Source organism: Diabrotica undecimpunctata, chromosome 3 (assembly GCF_040954645.1).
Source record: "Diabrotica undecimpunctata isolate CICGRU chromosome 3, icDiaUnde3, whole genome shotgun sequence".
NCBI lineage: Eukaryota > Metazoa > Arthropoda > Insecta > Coleoptera > Chrysomelidae > Diabrotica > Diabrotica undecimpunctata.
Genome location: NC_092805.1, coordinates 145,955,669 through 145,973,846, shown reverse-complemented (window position 1 = coordinate 145,973,846; position 18,178 = coordinate 145,955,669). Strand labels below are relative to the sequence as shown.

At 32.7% G+C, this 18,178-nt stretch overlaps 1 protein-coding gene across 1 annotated transcript in view; it reads right to left on the bottom strand.

The window, feature by feature from the left end:
- LOC140436080 (uncharacterized) overlaps positions 1 to 18,178 on the bottom strand; it is a 1,443,853-nt gene that overhangs the window by 106,055 nt on the left and 1,319,620 nt on the right. The window contains exon 9 of the mRNA XM_072524787.1: positions 16,551 to 16,683. Within this exon, the coding sequence (XP_072380888.1) occupies positions 16,551 to 16,683 (133 nt within the window). The remainder of the gene's footprint in view (positions 1 to 16,550; positions 16,684 to 18,178) is intronic.

The following is an 18,178-nucleotide window of genomic DNA, read 5'->3' as shown; positions in this document are numbered from 1 at the left end:
ATTGAAAAAAAGGCCATAATGAAAGCTAAACGAAATGGGCCTACACCTAGCTTTTTAAAACAAAAGAAGAACAGTTTTGATTGCATATCAGAAAGTAGTGCTGATGCTGATTTGCAAGATATTGTAGAAGAAAATTAAAAATATTTAGATAGCAAGAAGCGAGAAGTTTGAAATGTTCTGTAATAATATTGGTGAACAGAGCAGTGGAGATTTTCAGCAACTAGGCCTTAAACAAATTGTTAAAAAAGTTGGTAAATATGTAGTGTTTAAGTATGAAAAAGAGTATTTTCCAGGAAAAATCTTAAGCTTTACAAATGACCAGGTTGAAATTTCTCCGCTTTATACAGTTGGACTGAAATTTGTGCCTCATTTATCGTTTTGTGGTCTTGTAATTATAGAGCTTTTGGAATTTCAACATCCAGTAGTCCATCTTTGAATTCCTGTATACCAATTTGTTCCAGAAAATCTTTAGGTGTCTAAGAGTACGCCAAATGAAATAATCTTTTTAATAATGAGCTTCATATTTTTGCAGGCTTTCTTTCTGTTTTTGATATCAAGCTGACTTTTAAAAACCTGCTGTAGATGCTGGCCATATCTTTTTTTCCAAAGTTAACGAACGGTATAACTGGGTGCATCCTGTGGAAGAAATTGCAAGACGGTTGCTACCTGTCGTCGAAGTGACAGTACCAAGGAAGCTGCAGAAGTGCTTATAAAGAGCAAGGAGAAGAAAAAGATTTATTGTAACCATCGAGATTTGATGATGGATAGTACTTCTCATTTCTTCTTTATTCTTCTGAGAACCTACTCATTTGTGACTTGCTTAATATACGGAATCTTAAGTATTCTTTGATATAGCCACATCTCAAGTGCTTCCAATTTTCTGCACATATCTTCGTTTAAGGTCCAAGTTTTAACACCATAAAAAATGATAGAGAAGGCATAGCATCGCAGCATTCTTACTTTTATACCAACAGAAAGGTTGTGGCTCCTGACGGAGGCCCCCATCTGGTTGAGAATGGATCTAGCTTTTTCAATGCGCGCTTTTATTTCGTGATTATTGGTGACTATTGATGTAAGTGAAAATAGATCAATAAAAAATCAAGCAAACAGACATATACAATAATCTGGTGACAGTAATAAATAACAGAAATATATCATCGATGATCTCAACAACAGACTAGAGACCGCAGGAAAAAACTATTACAAGTACTATACAGGGTGAGTCATGAGGAACTTTACATACCTCTACCATATGTAGAGTCCCTCAGGGAGCATATCACGTGGCCACTAAAAAATGTCAACTCCTCTTCTTTATTAATTAACAGGGTGATTTGTGTAATTGACCATTTATTTCATTTTACTGTAGTGTTTATACGGCTCATTTGATTTTTTTAATTTTTGCATGATACAGTACACTACTATCAAGCATTCGACTGGTATTAGCTAAACTAAAAAATTTCAGGACTGGCTTTGGAAAAATTAATTTAGGGATTCGTATTAAATATTACACCCTGTATATATTTTTTTTAAAATGCAATGAGTGATTTTCAAACTACATAAATAGCCAATGAAAACGACATATGCGACAATGTTGTCGCACTTTTATTAAATTTTTAGTGAACGATCAAATCTTACCAAAAATAGAACAACCATAATGAAGTATCAAATTATAAGGTAATTAATTTAAACAAATGTTATAAATTTCAAACATTTTAATTGAAATGATAAACTGAGTCACTGCACAACAAAAAACAGTAACTACTAACAATAACGAAGAACAATTAAAAAAAACTAAAAATATGTACATAGTTATGATAAACCCATAAATTAGAACTGGAAAAGATACAATATTGGTAACAAAATAAAAATAATTCAAAATAGATTTTCGAAATGGAACCCTGCAGCTTGTACACATTTTTGTTACCGAATTGTTAATTGACGTATTGAATTACGGATACTCTGGGGATCGTTTCTAATAGTATTACAACAGTGTATAATTCTATCAATTAATTGTTGTTGGTTATTAATATTCACTGCGTAAACTAGTTGCTTCAATCGTCCCCAAATATGGTAATCAACGGGATTGAAATCAGGGGATCTTGAAGGACACGAAATAGGACCTGCACGTCCTATCCACCTGTTGCCATAAACATTATTGAGATGTTGTCTCACTGCCAGTAAAAAGTGTGGGGGTGCCCCATCATGCTGAAAATACATCCCTCGGATAGCAACGTTCGCGTTGGCAAGCAAATTCGGCAAAATATTTTGTAGAAAGTTCAAATAGACCTGCCCTGTTAAAGGACCATCAAAAAAGTGAGGACCTACTAATTGGTTATTTATGACACCAATCCACACGTTAACCGAAAACCTTAACTGAGAACGACGTTCTCGAATAGCATGGGGATTTTCTTCTGCCCACACATGTGAATTTCTTGAATTATTTATCCCGTCTCTGGTAAATTGGGCTTCATCTGTAAATAGTGTCCTGTATAGCGTTAGTCGATTATTGTTAATCCATCTACAAAATTCCAACCTATCGATCTCATCTCCAGCATGTAGTCGCTGAACCATTTGAATGTGATATGGGTATAGATTATTGTTTTGTAAGACTCTACTTACTTTTGATTGAGTAACATTGAGTTCTCGACTTACTTGTCTAGTGCTTATTGTAGGGTTCATAGTAACGGCGTCCATAATGTCATCTTCCTGCGCTTCATCTACATGTCGCTCTGTTGTTCCACTAGGAAAAGTGCCATTATCTCGCAAATAATTAAAAACTGACCCAAATGTTGGATGACTGGGAGTTCGACGATTAGGAAATCTTCTGCGATATTCTCTACTAGCAGCCCTACCATTCCCATTAGAGAATCCATAAACAAATATTATGTCTGCATATTCTGTGGTCGAAAACTGATGTGGCATTTTGAACGAAAGTAACAAAAGCTCTACCAAAACTAACACAATGTACTTAACGTAGATATGACAGAAGAAATATGTATTCTTGTACACATAAATAACAATTGATAATGACAATAATGACAATGGGTATAAAATATCAAGAAACGTCAAACGGTCAACGCCAACCTTCATTTTAAACTTTTTTAGATTTATTTTTATTTAGTACAGTTGATGCAATGTATTATTATTTGACATAAAATTTTAATTATTTACAATCAACAAAAACTAACACATACAATAGGTTTGACTTTTTAATCAATTTAATTTAATATTTATCGAAAATAATGCCCCAATACGATCTATGAGTAAAAATTTAAAATTGAAAAACAATTGATTCTATCGTAGAGATAATACAAAGTGACAGTAAAGATGTTAATTTTCTACGTATTAGATTATGTTGTAGGAACTCATTTTAATTAAAATGTTTGAAATTTATAACATTTGTTTAAATTAATACCTTATAATTTGATACTTCATTATGGTTGTTCTATTTTTGGTAAGATTTGATAGTTCACTAAAAAATTAATAAAAGTGCGATAACATTGTCGCATCTGTCGTTTTCATTGGCTATTTATGTAGTTTGAAAATCGCTTATTGCATTTTAAAAAAAATTTATACAGGGTGTATTATTTAATACGAATCCCTAAATTAATTTTTCCAAAGCCAGTCCTGGAATTTTTTAGTTTAGCTAATACCAGTCGAATACTTGATAGTAGTGTACTGTATCATGCAAAAATTAAAAAAATCAAATAAGCCGTATAAACACTACAGTAAAATGAAATAAATGGTCAATTACACAAATCACCCTGTTAATTAATAAAGAAGAGGAGTTGACATTTTTTAGTGACAACATGATATGCTCTCTGAGGGACTCTACATATGGTAAAAGTATGTAAAGTTCCTCATGACTCACCCTGTATAAAGGAATCTTCAAGAAAAAAGAAATAAAAAAAACAAAGATGATAATATTCGAAACAATATAGAGGCCAACGGGGACATATGAAGCTGAAAACTTGATTTTAAGCAGAAGAGACCAAAATAAGATATAAGCAGCAGAGATGAAAAACCTCAACAAAACCATAGAGGAAAGAAGGACAAACAGACTTACAAATTAAGAAATAAGAAACAGACTTAAAATTAAACCATTGCTTACAGAGAAAAGAGAAGTGACAGATCAATAAAATAGTGGAACAGTAACATGACAGAGATATTACATAATAAGGGTAAATCTTGGCAAGACGTCACAAAAATGGCGAAGAACTGAAAAGAATGGAGAAAATTCATCAAAAATTAGAGCACCTCCCTGTAACTGTAGAAGAGAAACGTAAAGCTAGCGTATGAAAAAAGAAAAGAAGAAATCTTTATTTAATCGTTTAGTTTAATTTTTTTCGGCACAGTCCAATGTTCAAAAATATTTTTTCTCAAGCCGTATTTTACCTAGTTAATTTTTGTGTAGGAAATGCCATTGGGAGCTTTTACTCCACACGGAAGTTAAGCAAAACGAAGACGAGTAATTAATTTAACATTTATTACTGTTTCATTAAAGACTCCACAACTATAAAATCGTTACTTGGGCCATTAGGCACTTAATAATAAAAAACTCCGATAGGAAGCGATTTTATTCGCAAATAAATAAACTTTATTTAGTGCATCTTGAAGTTGAAACGAGCTGGAAGAAACGAAACTTGTTAAAAAGTTTATTGGGAGACTTTAATTTTACAGCACCGCATCGACTATTTGCACCTTTAACTCGCGCAATATCCTCTACAAAATGAAACTAGTGTGCGGATTACAAATTGCTTATAATTGACATTTAGAGTTGACTGTTTAGCTTTTTTGTCGCGTTCGTTCGGAAATTGTGACATTTTAGACACTTTGTTATTGAATAAAAAGTTTTCGCCTGCTTGGAGGAACGTTTGTGGAAATTGAAGCTCTTTGCAAAGCTTTTCTGCAAATAGAGTTGTAAAGCTGTTTATATGTAAAGAAGGTAAAAGGTATAAGAACGTGTTAAAAATAGCAGAAACAATAAAATAGGATTACATATTTTGTATATCGATCGGTCGTATATTTGTTACGTTTTATACAGGGTGTAACACAAAGGTAGGTCATAAATTAAATCGCGTATTCTCGGACCAAAAATAGTTCGACTAAACCTAATATTTACCTTAGTACAAATGTCACATAAAAAATGTTAGAAGCTCATTTAAGTTAGAAAATAAAAATTGATTTTTTCCAATATATCGAAAACTGTTGGAGATTTTATATTAAAAATGGACATGTGGCTTTCTTATGGCAGCAATATTAAAAAAATACAACAGTGAAATTTATACACACCAAAAAAATTTTTATGGTGGTTTTGTTCCCTTAGATCCCCCCAAATGTTTGTGTACGTTCCAATCAAATTATTATTGTGACTCCATTAGTTAAACACAATGTTTTTAAAACTTTTTTGCCTCCTAGTACTTTTTCGATAAGCCAGTTTTTATCGAGATGAGGCTTCTTTTTTAATATATTTCAAAATTTCTGAGTACCCAACAAAGTGTAAATTATAAATAAATTTTCATATTATTACCAGGTCTCTATAATCTTACTTAACCATTTACAAATATATAGTGGATTTTACAAATGTTCAAAATAACCTCCATTCTCTTGAATACACTTTCGGAACCGTTTTAAAAAGGAAAATCGAATATTTTTGTAAATCATGGGCTTCTGACGAAATCGATTTGCAGCTTCCATGATTCTATTCCTTCGTTGTTGCTCATTTATAATTGGTACGAAATATACATACTTCTTCTTCTCCGCGCCACCAGGATTACTCCTGTTTGTCTGCCTCATAGTCTGTTTCAGTCGTTGTTAACTGTACATTATCTTTCCACCTTTTTGGCGGCCTTCCAACGGGTCTTCTGCTATACGGCTTGTTGTTTTTACAGATGTTCGCTAATCTATCTGGTCCCATTCGGTTTACATGTTCGTTCCAGTTTTTTTTTCTTGCTTTTATCCACCTGTTAATATTTTGAATTTTGCATTGTTCGCGTATACTTCTGTTGGTTTGTCTGTCTCTTAATGATATGCCCGCTATTGATCTTAACACTTTCATTTCGATATTGTTGATTTGTTGTTTCGTCTTTCTTGTATCGGTACTTGTCTCAGCTGCATATGTTAGGATTGGTCTTACTGTTGTCTTGTATACTTTCATTTTGCTTTCCATGGTCAGATATTTGTTTGTCCATATGGTTTCTCGGAGGCAACCACTTACTCTTGCCGTTTTTGATGCTTGTCTTAATATACATACTCTTTCATAAAATCCCAGAAGCAAAAGTGAATTGGGTTAAGATCTGCATCTCTGGGTGGCCAAGGAATAGGCGCATCAGGGCTCCTTCCACTTCTACGTCCAGGATACTGATCGAAAAGATATTTTCTTATTTCATCATGGTAGCGCTGGAGTACCATACTGTAAAAACTACATATTTTTGCTGATTGCGAGATTGACCTCGTCTAAGTAGGTACTCTGGTAACACGTTTTGTAGAAAGTGTATATAATTTTCCCCGTTTAAATTGTTTGGAAGAAATACTTTCACTATTAGGTTATTATCCACAATTCCTACCTAAACATGGACTTTAAAATGTCTTTGATGATGAGAGACTTTTTGCGAGGGGGTTTTCTTCGGCCCAGATCTGCGTGTTTTTCGTAATGTCATTTCTGTTAAAAGTAGCTTCATCGATAAACAAAACATGATTATTAAAATGATATTTTGTGTGTTTTCCGTTAAAAACCAATCACAAACCCCATTATTTTAGGATAATCTTCATCCAGTAATTCTTGAATGGGTGTTAAGTGTTCAGGATAAAACTGCTGTTCCTTGAATCTTCTCCAAATCATGATGTGAGAAATATCTAATTGAGCCGCTACTACTCTTGTACTGCTTTCAGCAGTATTTTTAAATTCCTTTTAAAAAATCTTGCAGCTGCTGCAGCACTATTCCCTTGGAAGTCACATGTAATTATCAAATTAAAAATAATTATCTAAAACCCTAATTTAGCCTGCTCAAACTTACCCAGGATATGCATATCTACCATTTCTGAAAACGTGTACACCATTTTAATAGACAATTTAGTTTCTCGTAATAAGGTAGTAATGTTTTTAATTTCTTAACACATAGTAACCATAGCAACAAGTGTTATACAGCTGATTCGAGAATTTTTAAAACATAATAAAACAGAAGCTCCATCTCGATAAAAACAGGCTGATCAAAAAAGTATTAAGAGTGGTACCACAATAATAATTTAATTGAAACATATAGAAACATTTGGGGGAACGCTCGTCAATACTGAAAATGACACTACCGCAGAGATAAACCGCAGAATTTGCACGGCTAATAGATGCTATTTTGGGCTTAATCTCCTTTTTAAATCTACAGTTATATCAAGAAATACAAAAGTAAAACTCTACAAAACAATAATACGCCCAGTCCTAACATATGGTTCAGAAACCTGGACTTTAACAAAAAGCAATGAAAACATGTTAGGATGTTTCGAAAGAAAAATACTAAGGCGCATCTATGGAGCGGTAAATGAAAATGGTGTCTGGAGAAGACGATACAACTTCGAACTCTATAGGATATACCAGGAACCAGATATCGTAAAACACATAAAGATAGGACGTCTGAGGTGGGTAGGCCATGTAATGCGGATGGAGCAAACCGACCCAGCTAGAAAAACGCTCCTTGATAGACCTATTGGTCAAAGAAGAAGAGGAAGACCCAGAACAAGATTCCTAGATAACATAGACCAAGATATGAGAAATATGGAAATACGTGCTTGGCGGAGGAAGGCGATGGATAGGGACGACTGGAGAAAAATTCTTGGGGAGGCTAGGACCCACACAGGGTTGTAAAGCCAAAATGATGATGATGAACATTTGGGGGAATTTCATGTAACAAAAACCCCATAAAATTTTTATGGGGTGTAAAAATTTCACTATGATTAATTTTAAAGATATTCCTGCAATAAGAAAGCCACATGTCCATTGTCAATAAAAAATCTTTAACAGTTTTCGATATATTGGAAAAATCGATTTTTATTTTGTAACTTCAAAGGACTGAAACTTTTTTTATATGCACATTTGTACTATGTAAGTTGGGTTCAATCGAACAATTTTTAGTCCCAGAATACGTTATGTAATTTATGGCCTACCTTTTTTATTACACCCTGTATAATTTTTTAATATTTTTTTATTTACAAATTCGCATCATCCCGAAAGTTATTAGCGAGAAGCAAATCTTTACAATAATAAATATTAGGTATCTACAAAATAATAGCCATTAAGTAATTTAGCATATTTGTGAAGGAACAAAGTGCTCTGTCTAGGTTTGTTGGGATACCGTAATTGCTTCTTGATACTGAGAAAACTATACAGTCTATAAAATATGTTTCACCGAGAGCTTGACGTTACACTGCTCACATTTCGGTTTGGATACTTTGGTAATTAAAATCTTATGTATAGCACTGACATGGCCTAAACTAATACAGATCATTATCTATTGATCTCTTCTTCTGTTGGGAGAACATCTCCAAGGTTTAATGTTTGATTTAATATTCCGAAGATTGTACACTGAAAATTGCCACCGGTTTTGTTACTCTCTTAGGATCCGTTATTTGATAACACTTAAAACATCATTAATTATCACATATTTCACGATCACAGCATCAGCTGAGTTGACGGCTTCACGCGCACACTTGTCTGCTTCTTCATTGTATTATATTTCATTGTATTGTATTGTATATCTAGCAGATTTTGTTTGATTTTTCCTAAAATGTGATTCTCTGGGTATATTTTCCCTATGGATTTTAATTTGTGTAGTGACTCAATCAAAATGATGTATTTCTAGCGTAATGAAGGTATAATATATGTGAGTGACTGTAGTGTATTGGCAACTTATATTTTCGGCAGATATTAGAAGATATAGCTGCTCCCACGCTGTGTGTTCGGAAGGCAGTCTGTTATTATATTTCTTTCCCTATGGTAAATGTTATTGTATCTTCTTTGTCATTTATATCATCATTGAATTTGTCCACCAACTCTGATCCATGATGCTTATTGAGAATACATCATATGCATATCTCCACCATAAAGTGGGTTTTAAATTTTGTTTAGAAATAATATTTGCTTCTGTCAGAGTTGTTGGACACATTTCTAAATTATATAAACGATAAAGAAGAAACGATTCATCAATATCAATTAAAAAGTTAGTTCAATAAAAGAATTTTGGTCATCCAATCCCAGAACGACCAACCATTGAAGTGAACCTGAACATAGTCAAAGGAAGGTGAGACAAGACTTAACTAAATTGCATTTCATTGGGGATCACGGTGCTCTATCAGTGTTATAGGCTAGTTTTCGTTTTATCAAAAGTTATCATATAAATAATAAATATTTAAATATGTATACAATTTGGTTATTTTGTTAGTTATACCTGTTTTTTCTTATTTTTTGTTAAACCATACTTTCGTTATATCATTTATATTACATGAAATAACTAAAAACTATAAAAAGATCACATTTGGAGACAAATTAAAAGAAAATAGTAATAATTATAAATTAATAAGAAAACTTTATTTTCAGACAAACCATAATAAATAAGTATGTCAGTCACTAATAGCATCTAGTTTTTTATTAAAGTAATTTAGAAAGCAACTGCCTTCTGGCTGTGCTGATAAATGTCTTTACTGCACCTCAACTTTTTAATTTTGTTTATATCTATGCACTTATTCGCGATGCACGAATCCTGAGAGAATTTTTACGACACACAATTAAAATTATGACCGAGAGCAGCAGTAGGGATTTTATAACCAATTCCGCTGAATTTCTACTGAAACGTTAAATTGGCTAGTCCAGTGTTTGAAGAAGTTGGTCCGGGAAGGGGCAGAAGTGATAAATGTAATCATGTATGATTAAAAATATTTATAAACTACATTTTCACATTGTGTGTTTGATAAAAACTTAAAACATTATGAGAAAAGATAAAAAATAAGGAGCAATTTGGACTACAACGTCTTTGATTGTATAATTAAAAAATATATTAAATATGAAATATGATCGTACTCAAAAAAGCACCGGAAAATAATTGTTTAACTGGCCGAAACCTTGCAAATAGAAGGCTCGAAATATTTTTTAAGTGAATCCTTCTTACCGCTCGATAGGATCATTGTGCACGGCCCCGAAATCATATTTACCGTGACTCAAAAAAACGAGTCATTCTAAATGTGATTTCGGTATTACTGTATACCGCAGTAACCTTGCGGTATACGGTAATATACATAATATACATACATAAATATACACTTCTGATAAAAATAAAATGACGTTTAACAAATGTCATTTTATTTTTTATAATTTTTTTATAACAACTCGAGAATCGACTTTATCGATTTGGCTAATTTTAATTTCAAAATATTTGCATAAAATAACATTAAATAAAAATAAATATAGCAGAATTAAATAAAATTAAATAAAAGTAAATAACAGTAAATTAAATTAAACAAAATTAAAAAAAATTAAATAAAATTAAATAAAATTAAATAAAATTAAGTAAAATTAAATAAAATTAAATAAAATTAAATAAAATTAAATAAAATTAAATGTAATTAAATAAAATAAAATAAAATTAAAATCAAATGCAACAAAGTCATTAAACATAAATAAAATTCAATAAAATAAAATTAAATCAAATGCAACAAAGTCATTAAACATAAATAAAATTCAATAAAATAAATAAATAAAATGAAATAAAATTAAATAAAATTAAATAAAATTAAATAAAATTAAATAAAATTAAATAAAATTAAATAAAATTAAATAAAATTAAATAAAATTAAATAAAATTAAATAAAATTAAATAAAATTAAATAAAATTAAATAAAATTAAATAAAATTAAATAAAATTAAATAAAATTAAATAAAATTAAATAAAATTAAATAAAATTAAACAAAATTATATGACATTAAATGAAATTAAATAAATAGTAGTATAAGTACTAATGCGATATAAGAAGTATTCGCTTCTGTCGGGACTTTCCAAGTGCCACGGGCCATTTTTTAATTAAATTTGATTCAGAAAGCATAGTCTTTTATCTGGAACTGTATAAGGTTTTAATTCGGCATCTTCCACTTATACATTTGGACGTCAGTTTATCATAAACATTTGAATAAACATCATAAAATCTTCAAATAAAAAGAGAAATAAAATAAATATTTATTGTTTGGTTTTGTTGCGTTTAACGAGGCTTTGGATTAAGATCGAAGTGAGAAGCGCCTGCTAAGTGGAACACTGTTAGCTCGTGAGGAAATTTTTGCAACTGCAATTGCGATGATGCGATATGTACGAAACATTATTCATTATTGATTCAAATTCAACCTAGCGTTATTAATTTTTAATAAAATCCTCATTTTAATAAGTCAGTTTATTGAATAACGTCATCACTTGTAGGCAAATACTTGTATGTATATGTAGATTTAAGTCACTTGTTTACTGTTAACCTCAAAATATACGCAGGAACTCAATTAGAAGGCCCCTTTCGACTATCAAATAGCACATCGGATGTTGTCAAGCGACTTGTAAGTTCTATAAGTGTTGTAAGTTCTAAAAACGATTTTATACGATACGGAGACGGTATAATGTGATATCGGTATTAAAAAAGACAAACAAAGACAACTTGCGTGGTTCGCTCAAATGGCCCGCATGGATGATAATAAAAAAGTGAAGCAAGTATGGTGAGCAGTAGTGGACAAAAAATGAAGAAGAGACAGACCAACAAGAACATGGAATTTTTTTTACTAGAAAATCTCGAATGCCTTATACCCGTAACAGTAAACAAGGCTTAACGATTAAGTGAATTGGTAAAATTTACATGAAAAATCTACACATATTTAACCTTGCTAAACAAAAATCAAAAGTAAAACTCTATTTTTACTCCTTCTTCTTCTTCTTATGCCGTCCCCATTAACGGAGGTTGGCGACCACATTTTTAAAAGCTTCTCTGTCTTTTGCAACGTGGAATAATTCGTCTACAGTCATGTTTGTCCAGTCTCGAATATTTCGCAGCCATGACTTTCTCTTTCTACCTATTCCCTTTATGCCATCGACTCTACCCTGCAGAAGACTATATTTATCATTTCTCAGTATGTGTCCAAGGTATGCAGTCTTGCGTACTTTTATTGTTCTCAACAATTTTTTGTCTCGACCCATCCTTCTCAGCACTTCCTCATTGGTGACCCTGGCAGACCATGGAATTCTCAACATTCTCCGGTATATCCAAAGTTCAAAGGCTTCAAGCTTCTTAACTATTTGCGCTTTTAATATCCATGTTTCTACCCCGTACAATAGTTGCGACCAGACGTAACATTCAACAAACCTCAGTCTCAGCGTAGTATTCAGATTTTTGTCACAGAACAATTGCTTGAATTTTAAGAACGCTGCCCTTGTCATTTCTATTCGTATCCTGATCTCTTGGTCTGGATCTAATTCTGTGTTGAGGCAAGCTCCCAGATATTTATATTTTGTCACTCTCTCTATTTGCTGTCCACCAAGAGTTAGTTGTTTATTATTTATTGGACTCCTTGATACTATCATAAATTTGGTCTTATCTGTGTTGATGTCAAGTCCCATTTGAATGCATTCACTATTTATTGCATCTAGTAAAGTTTGTAGTTCTTCTATACTCTCAGCTATAATTACCGTGTCATCTGCAAATCTCATGGTGTTTATGATTTCTCCACCAATTGTTATTCCCTCTTTTCTTTCCCATAAGGCTTTTCTGAATATGACCTGTGAGTACACGTTGAAAAGCGTCGGAGACAAGACGCATCCTTGCCTAACCCCTCTCGCAATCGGTATATTATTTGTTTCTATATCGTTCATCTTTACTACTGCTTTCTGGTTTCAGTATATAGCCTTAATAAACTCAAAAAAACATTTTCATATTTTTTTCCTGCATCATTTTTACTCCAAAACTCAAAAAAACAATTTTCCAAACAAGAGACAATTTTCGAAACACCTTGTAATATCTGTCAAAGCATGTACAAGACAACACCTACAACGCAGGCTTATCCCATATTAAGATACAAAATACGAAGAATGTCAACAGAATCCTTTTTGACATAGTTGGACTGGCCTAACGACAAATCTACAAAAGTACTTAAGCTTTATATGTGAGACGATTCCAGAAATTTGAAATTGTTTCCAGGTAACTAAATTTATTAGGCAGGGAATTTGACTGTCATTTAAGGTAATATAAGGAGAATTTATATTCGTGTCAAAGCATAATAGTTTCGAATATATATGCAAAACTACAAAGTACAGATTGCATAATATCTATAACCTGGACATTAGTAGGGATTTATATTTAGTTTAAAGGTAACTATAACGTAACCTACAAACTGATGGCAACTATAAAAAAATGATGATTCTTTTATTTACAACCGAACATTTTATGTATATTTATTATGAATTTCCTTGGCCTCTCATCTCGTCCATAATTAGTCTTCCTTAAGTTTATACTGAGCGTTCTCTTTTTCTTTTTCTTAAGGGAGTATGTTCACGCCGCAGTTAAAATGAGTGGCATTCAAATACACTAACGTTTAAGAATTTTTTGAATAGATGGCAGCACGTGCATCATATTTTCTTCTTCTTCTTCTTCCTACTTTATAAATAGGCAAAATGCCTGTTTTACTTCGGTTTTTAGCCTCAATTGGCGTAGTCTGACCATCTTTTCCTCGGTCGTCCCAATGATCTTCTTCCATTTGGCGATTTGTCTCTTGCTATTCGTACTATTCTATTTTCTGTCATTCTTTAGATGTGTTTATTCCATTCCACTTTTCTTCTTTTGGTCCACGCGTTTATTTCCTCTATACCACATCTCGCTCGTATTTCCTCACTTCTTACTCTGCCTCTTAAAGTTTGGGTTGTTATTTTTCATAAGACTTTCATTTCTGTTGTTTCCAGTAGTCTTTGTGTTTTCGCCGTATCTGCTCTTGTTTCCGCTGTGTACGTCATTATCGATCTTATTGTTGATTTATATATCCTGGTTTTCGTTTCCGTTGTCGGGTATTTGTTTCTCCAGATTGTATTGTTGAGACATCCTGCTGCTCTGTTTGCCATGTTCATTGTTTTTGTACTTCTTCTTCCACTTTTCCGTAGCTTGACAGTTTTATTCCCAAGTATTCAGTTTCCATCACTTGTTCTATTATTTTGTTATTTACGACTAGTTTACATCGTCTCAGTTCCGCTGATATCACTATCGCTTTAGTTTTCTATGTTGAGATCTCCATGTTATATAGGAGCGCCGTATCTTCGAATTCTTTAATTAATCTTTGTAGGTCATCTTCATTTTCGGCTGTTATTATGGCGTCGTCGGCGTAGCATATTATCCTTATTTTCTTGTCTCCCTTTCTCCCATTCTATATCCTCTTCTTTTTTTAACTTTCTTTATGATTTCATCCATTATCAGATTAAATATTAATGGGATCAGCCAATCTCCTTGTCTAATGCCTGTTTCATATTTGATAGGTTGCAATAGTTTTCCTTTACATCTTACCATAGCTATGTTATCTTTATATATATTCTCAATGGTTTTTAGTAAATCCAATGATATTCCCTTTTCATATAATAAATGTATCGCGTCCCGAATTCTCACTCTATCAAACGCTTTCTTCAAATCTATCAGGCACATATATGCTGGTTTGTTGTATTCCAGCGACTTTTCTTTTATTTGTCTTATTACAAAAACTGCATCTGTGCATGATCTTCCTGTCCGAAATCCTTGCTGTTCCTCTTGCTGAGATATTCGTTCATTTATTTTTGTCGCTATTATTATTGTTGTCAATTTGAGTGTTGTATTTAATAGATTTATTACTCGATAATTATTGGGGTCTTTCTTATCTCCTTTTTTGAAGAACATCACCATGATCGCTCTCCTCCATTCATCTGGTATTCTGTTCGTGGTGATTATTTTATTAATAAGAAGTTGCAGTTGTTGTACAAGGTGATCACCTTCATATTTTAAGAGTTCATTTGGTATTTGATCTTCTCCTGGTGACTTTCTGTTTTTTAATTTGTTTATTCCTTCTCTCACATCGTTTTGGGAGATTTCGGTCTTTTTCTCAGTTATTATATTTGGCGTTTCTCGTAAAGGTTCTTCGTTTTGTTTTTTAAACATTTCTGTCAGGAAGGCCACCCATGTATCCTCTTGTATGTGTTCTATTTCAACTAGTTCTTTCATTTCGCTTCTTTGTTGTCTTATGAAGCGCCATACTTGTTTCTGTTGTCCATAGAAATCCATCTCGAGTCCTTTTGTGAATCTTTCCCAGTAATCTGTTTTTGTTTTTCTTACCATTTTATGAGTTTCAGTTCTTATTCTTTTATAATCTTCATATGATTCATTCGTTTTTTCTGACTTATATTAAATATTTAGGAAAGCTTTCTTTTTTTGGTGACATTTTTGTTTAACCTCTAGTGTAAACCATGGTGTTTTCGTTGACCACTTTTTGTTTATTATTTTCGTTCCAAGTGCTTCTCGGGCAGCAGGAGATTCTCTTTCTCTCACCTGTTGCCGACAAGAATGTAGCGTAGAATCTTTTTAAATAACTTTAAACTGTTTGTCCTTGTTCTAGTGTAGTGTTATGTACAATTGATGTTTCAATTTCATGTTTATTACATGCTGCGCTTGCTGGATAGCCCAAATTTGACGAAATGCCCCTGATGATGCTGTAGAAAGCGAAAGTACTTGGGCAAGATTTGATTATTCAAATTGTGCTCGATATTTGCCTTTAATTTTTCAAAGTTCATATAAAATATGGACAAAGCGGATACTTGAATGAAGACCAAGAAATAATACCTAACAAAATGGAAGTCGTTCACCATCATAATGAACTGACGATCTAAAACTTTGCCAGATAATCTGGATAAAGAAGGCACAAAATTAAAAAGGATAGAACATTTTGACAAAGATGTATGTTCGGCAATGGACAAGAAAAAATTGAATAATGTTCTTTATAACATACGTCAAGAATTGAAGAAGTTGCCTAGAAGAACATACATTGGGCTGGTTCTGAATACACCAGCGGCTGACTGAATTCAATCTGAAAAATTATCCTCAAGACTCTCTCATAGCTATAAATTATACTGCCACAGACGATTCTGGATTGAATTCATGCTTTGTACATTAAAAAACAATATTTCTTTGACCAAGTGTTAACGGATACTGGCCATGCATTTTATAATATTTAACACCTTGCATCCTCTTAGTTCTAGGTACTCAATGTAAGATACCTAATGCATCTTAATGTTATGAATCCAGACTGGGTACTTTGTCTCTATGACTCTGTTTTTTATCTCTATGAATTTAAAATGAGAATGCTCATTCTAAATTGATCAGATTGCTTTAAAGCACCCCTTGTAAGAGATGTTTTGTTATAAAAAAATATAAGATTGAAAGTTTTCTAGTGTAACAAATTTGTTCATACGAATTATATTAGTTCTGGCGATAAGTAAATGGTAATAGTATATTTAATTTTAGAGAGTTTAAAAACTTACCATCCGAAGAAGTGCACAATGTCAATCGAGGATTGTATTGATCAGTTAACCTTCTTATGACATCTATCTGTTCTAAAGTCAGTTGTACTGCATCTTTATACTGGGAATCACAAGGAACATAGGCTGCCCAAAACTGAAATAAAAAAAAAGTATTAGGCCCTCCTAACATTAAGTAAATTCAACTTTTCTTTTAGTTAAAATACAATTTTGTCCAATCTGATTCCAGTCAAAAATTTTTCATATGTCCAATTCGATTTCCGAATAGGAATACAAATTCGCGAGTAAATCAAAGCGGTTGATGGATAAGCATTACGATAAGAGATACCTACATTGATCTCTACCGAAAGGGCAAAACGGCCAAAAAAAAACAATTCTTCTTTAAGTGTCGCTCCTATCCGAGGTTGGAAATTATTCTGGAATTATAATGTTGTGGGTCACGGGCCAAAATAGTTAAATTGAACTGCAAATTGAGCTTGCGTAACTACGTGATTTTACGTCTTCCTATGCTTTTTCCAGAATAGAACTCGCACGGAAAAACTTTATTAACTGGCGTTCTGTATTATGCAGTAGAAGTCTGTCGTTGACCATACGTCTAAGAGTATTGAAGTGCTACGTCTGGTCCACTTTGTTCTATGGATGTGAAACCTGGACAACAAAAATAAAAAATCTTAACAAATTAGAAGCGTTTGAGTTATGGTGTTACCATCGCATGCTCAGAATCCCGTGGACAGCACCCATATCTAACGAACGCGTGCTAGAGACCGTGCACAAAGAGCGAACATTGATCGAAATCATCAAAATGAGAAAGGTCCAATACTTCGGTCATATAATGAGAGGACCTAAATATCGCTTACTCCGGTTAATCATTCAGGGCAAAATCGAAGGAAAACGTTGGGTCAGAATGACCAGCTAACTGGTCATTCTGGCTGCGTAACATTAGACAATGGACAGGTCGAACGGTCAAGGAACTGTTTCATCTAGCTGCCGACCGAGAATCATTTCATCAGCTTGTCAATATGACGATAGCCAACGCTTGAATACAAGTACGGCACACAAAGAAGAAGAAGATGCTTTTTCTGCCTTTGATTTTGCACTGCATTATATTCCTTAGTACCTGGTATTTTTCACCTCTTATGATGTGCTCTTAGTATTCCAATTTTCTGAGTTTTATGGAATTTAAAACTTTGCATTGTTTTCCCAGTTGTTCATGACCTTGTGCGTCTGTTTTGCGATCCATCCATAATATTTTCAGAATACGTCGGTAACAAAGCATTTCAAATGCTTCTATGTTTTTAATATTGAATTGTTTCAGTATGCAGGTCTCATCAGCATACAAAAGGATGGAGAAAATATAACATCGAAGCATTCTTATTCGGGGCATTATATTGACCTTGCGATTACAGAAGAATGTTCCCATTCTGTTAAAAATTGACCGTGCAATTTCAATGTTTCTAGTGTTTCAAGGAAACACTAGAAAACCGAAACACACACATATATTGTATTACATGTAATATAAAGATTTAATTAATTTTCTAAATATTAGAATTTCTAAAAATTAGAATAGTTATAGAAAACATATGCGGAATCTAATAATAAAGAATTAGAGTTAAAAGTTTTAAAAAAATAAA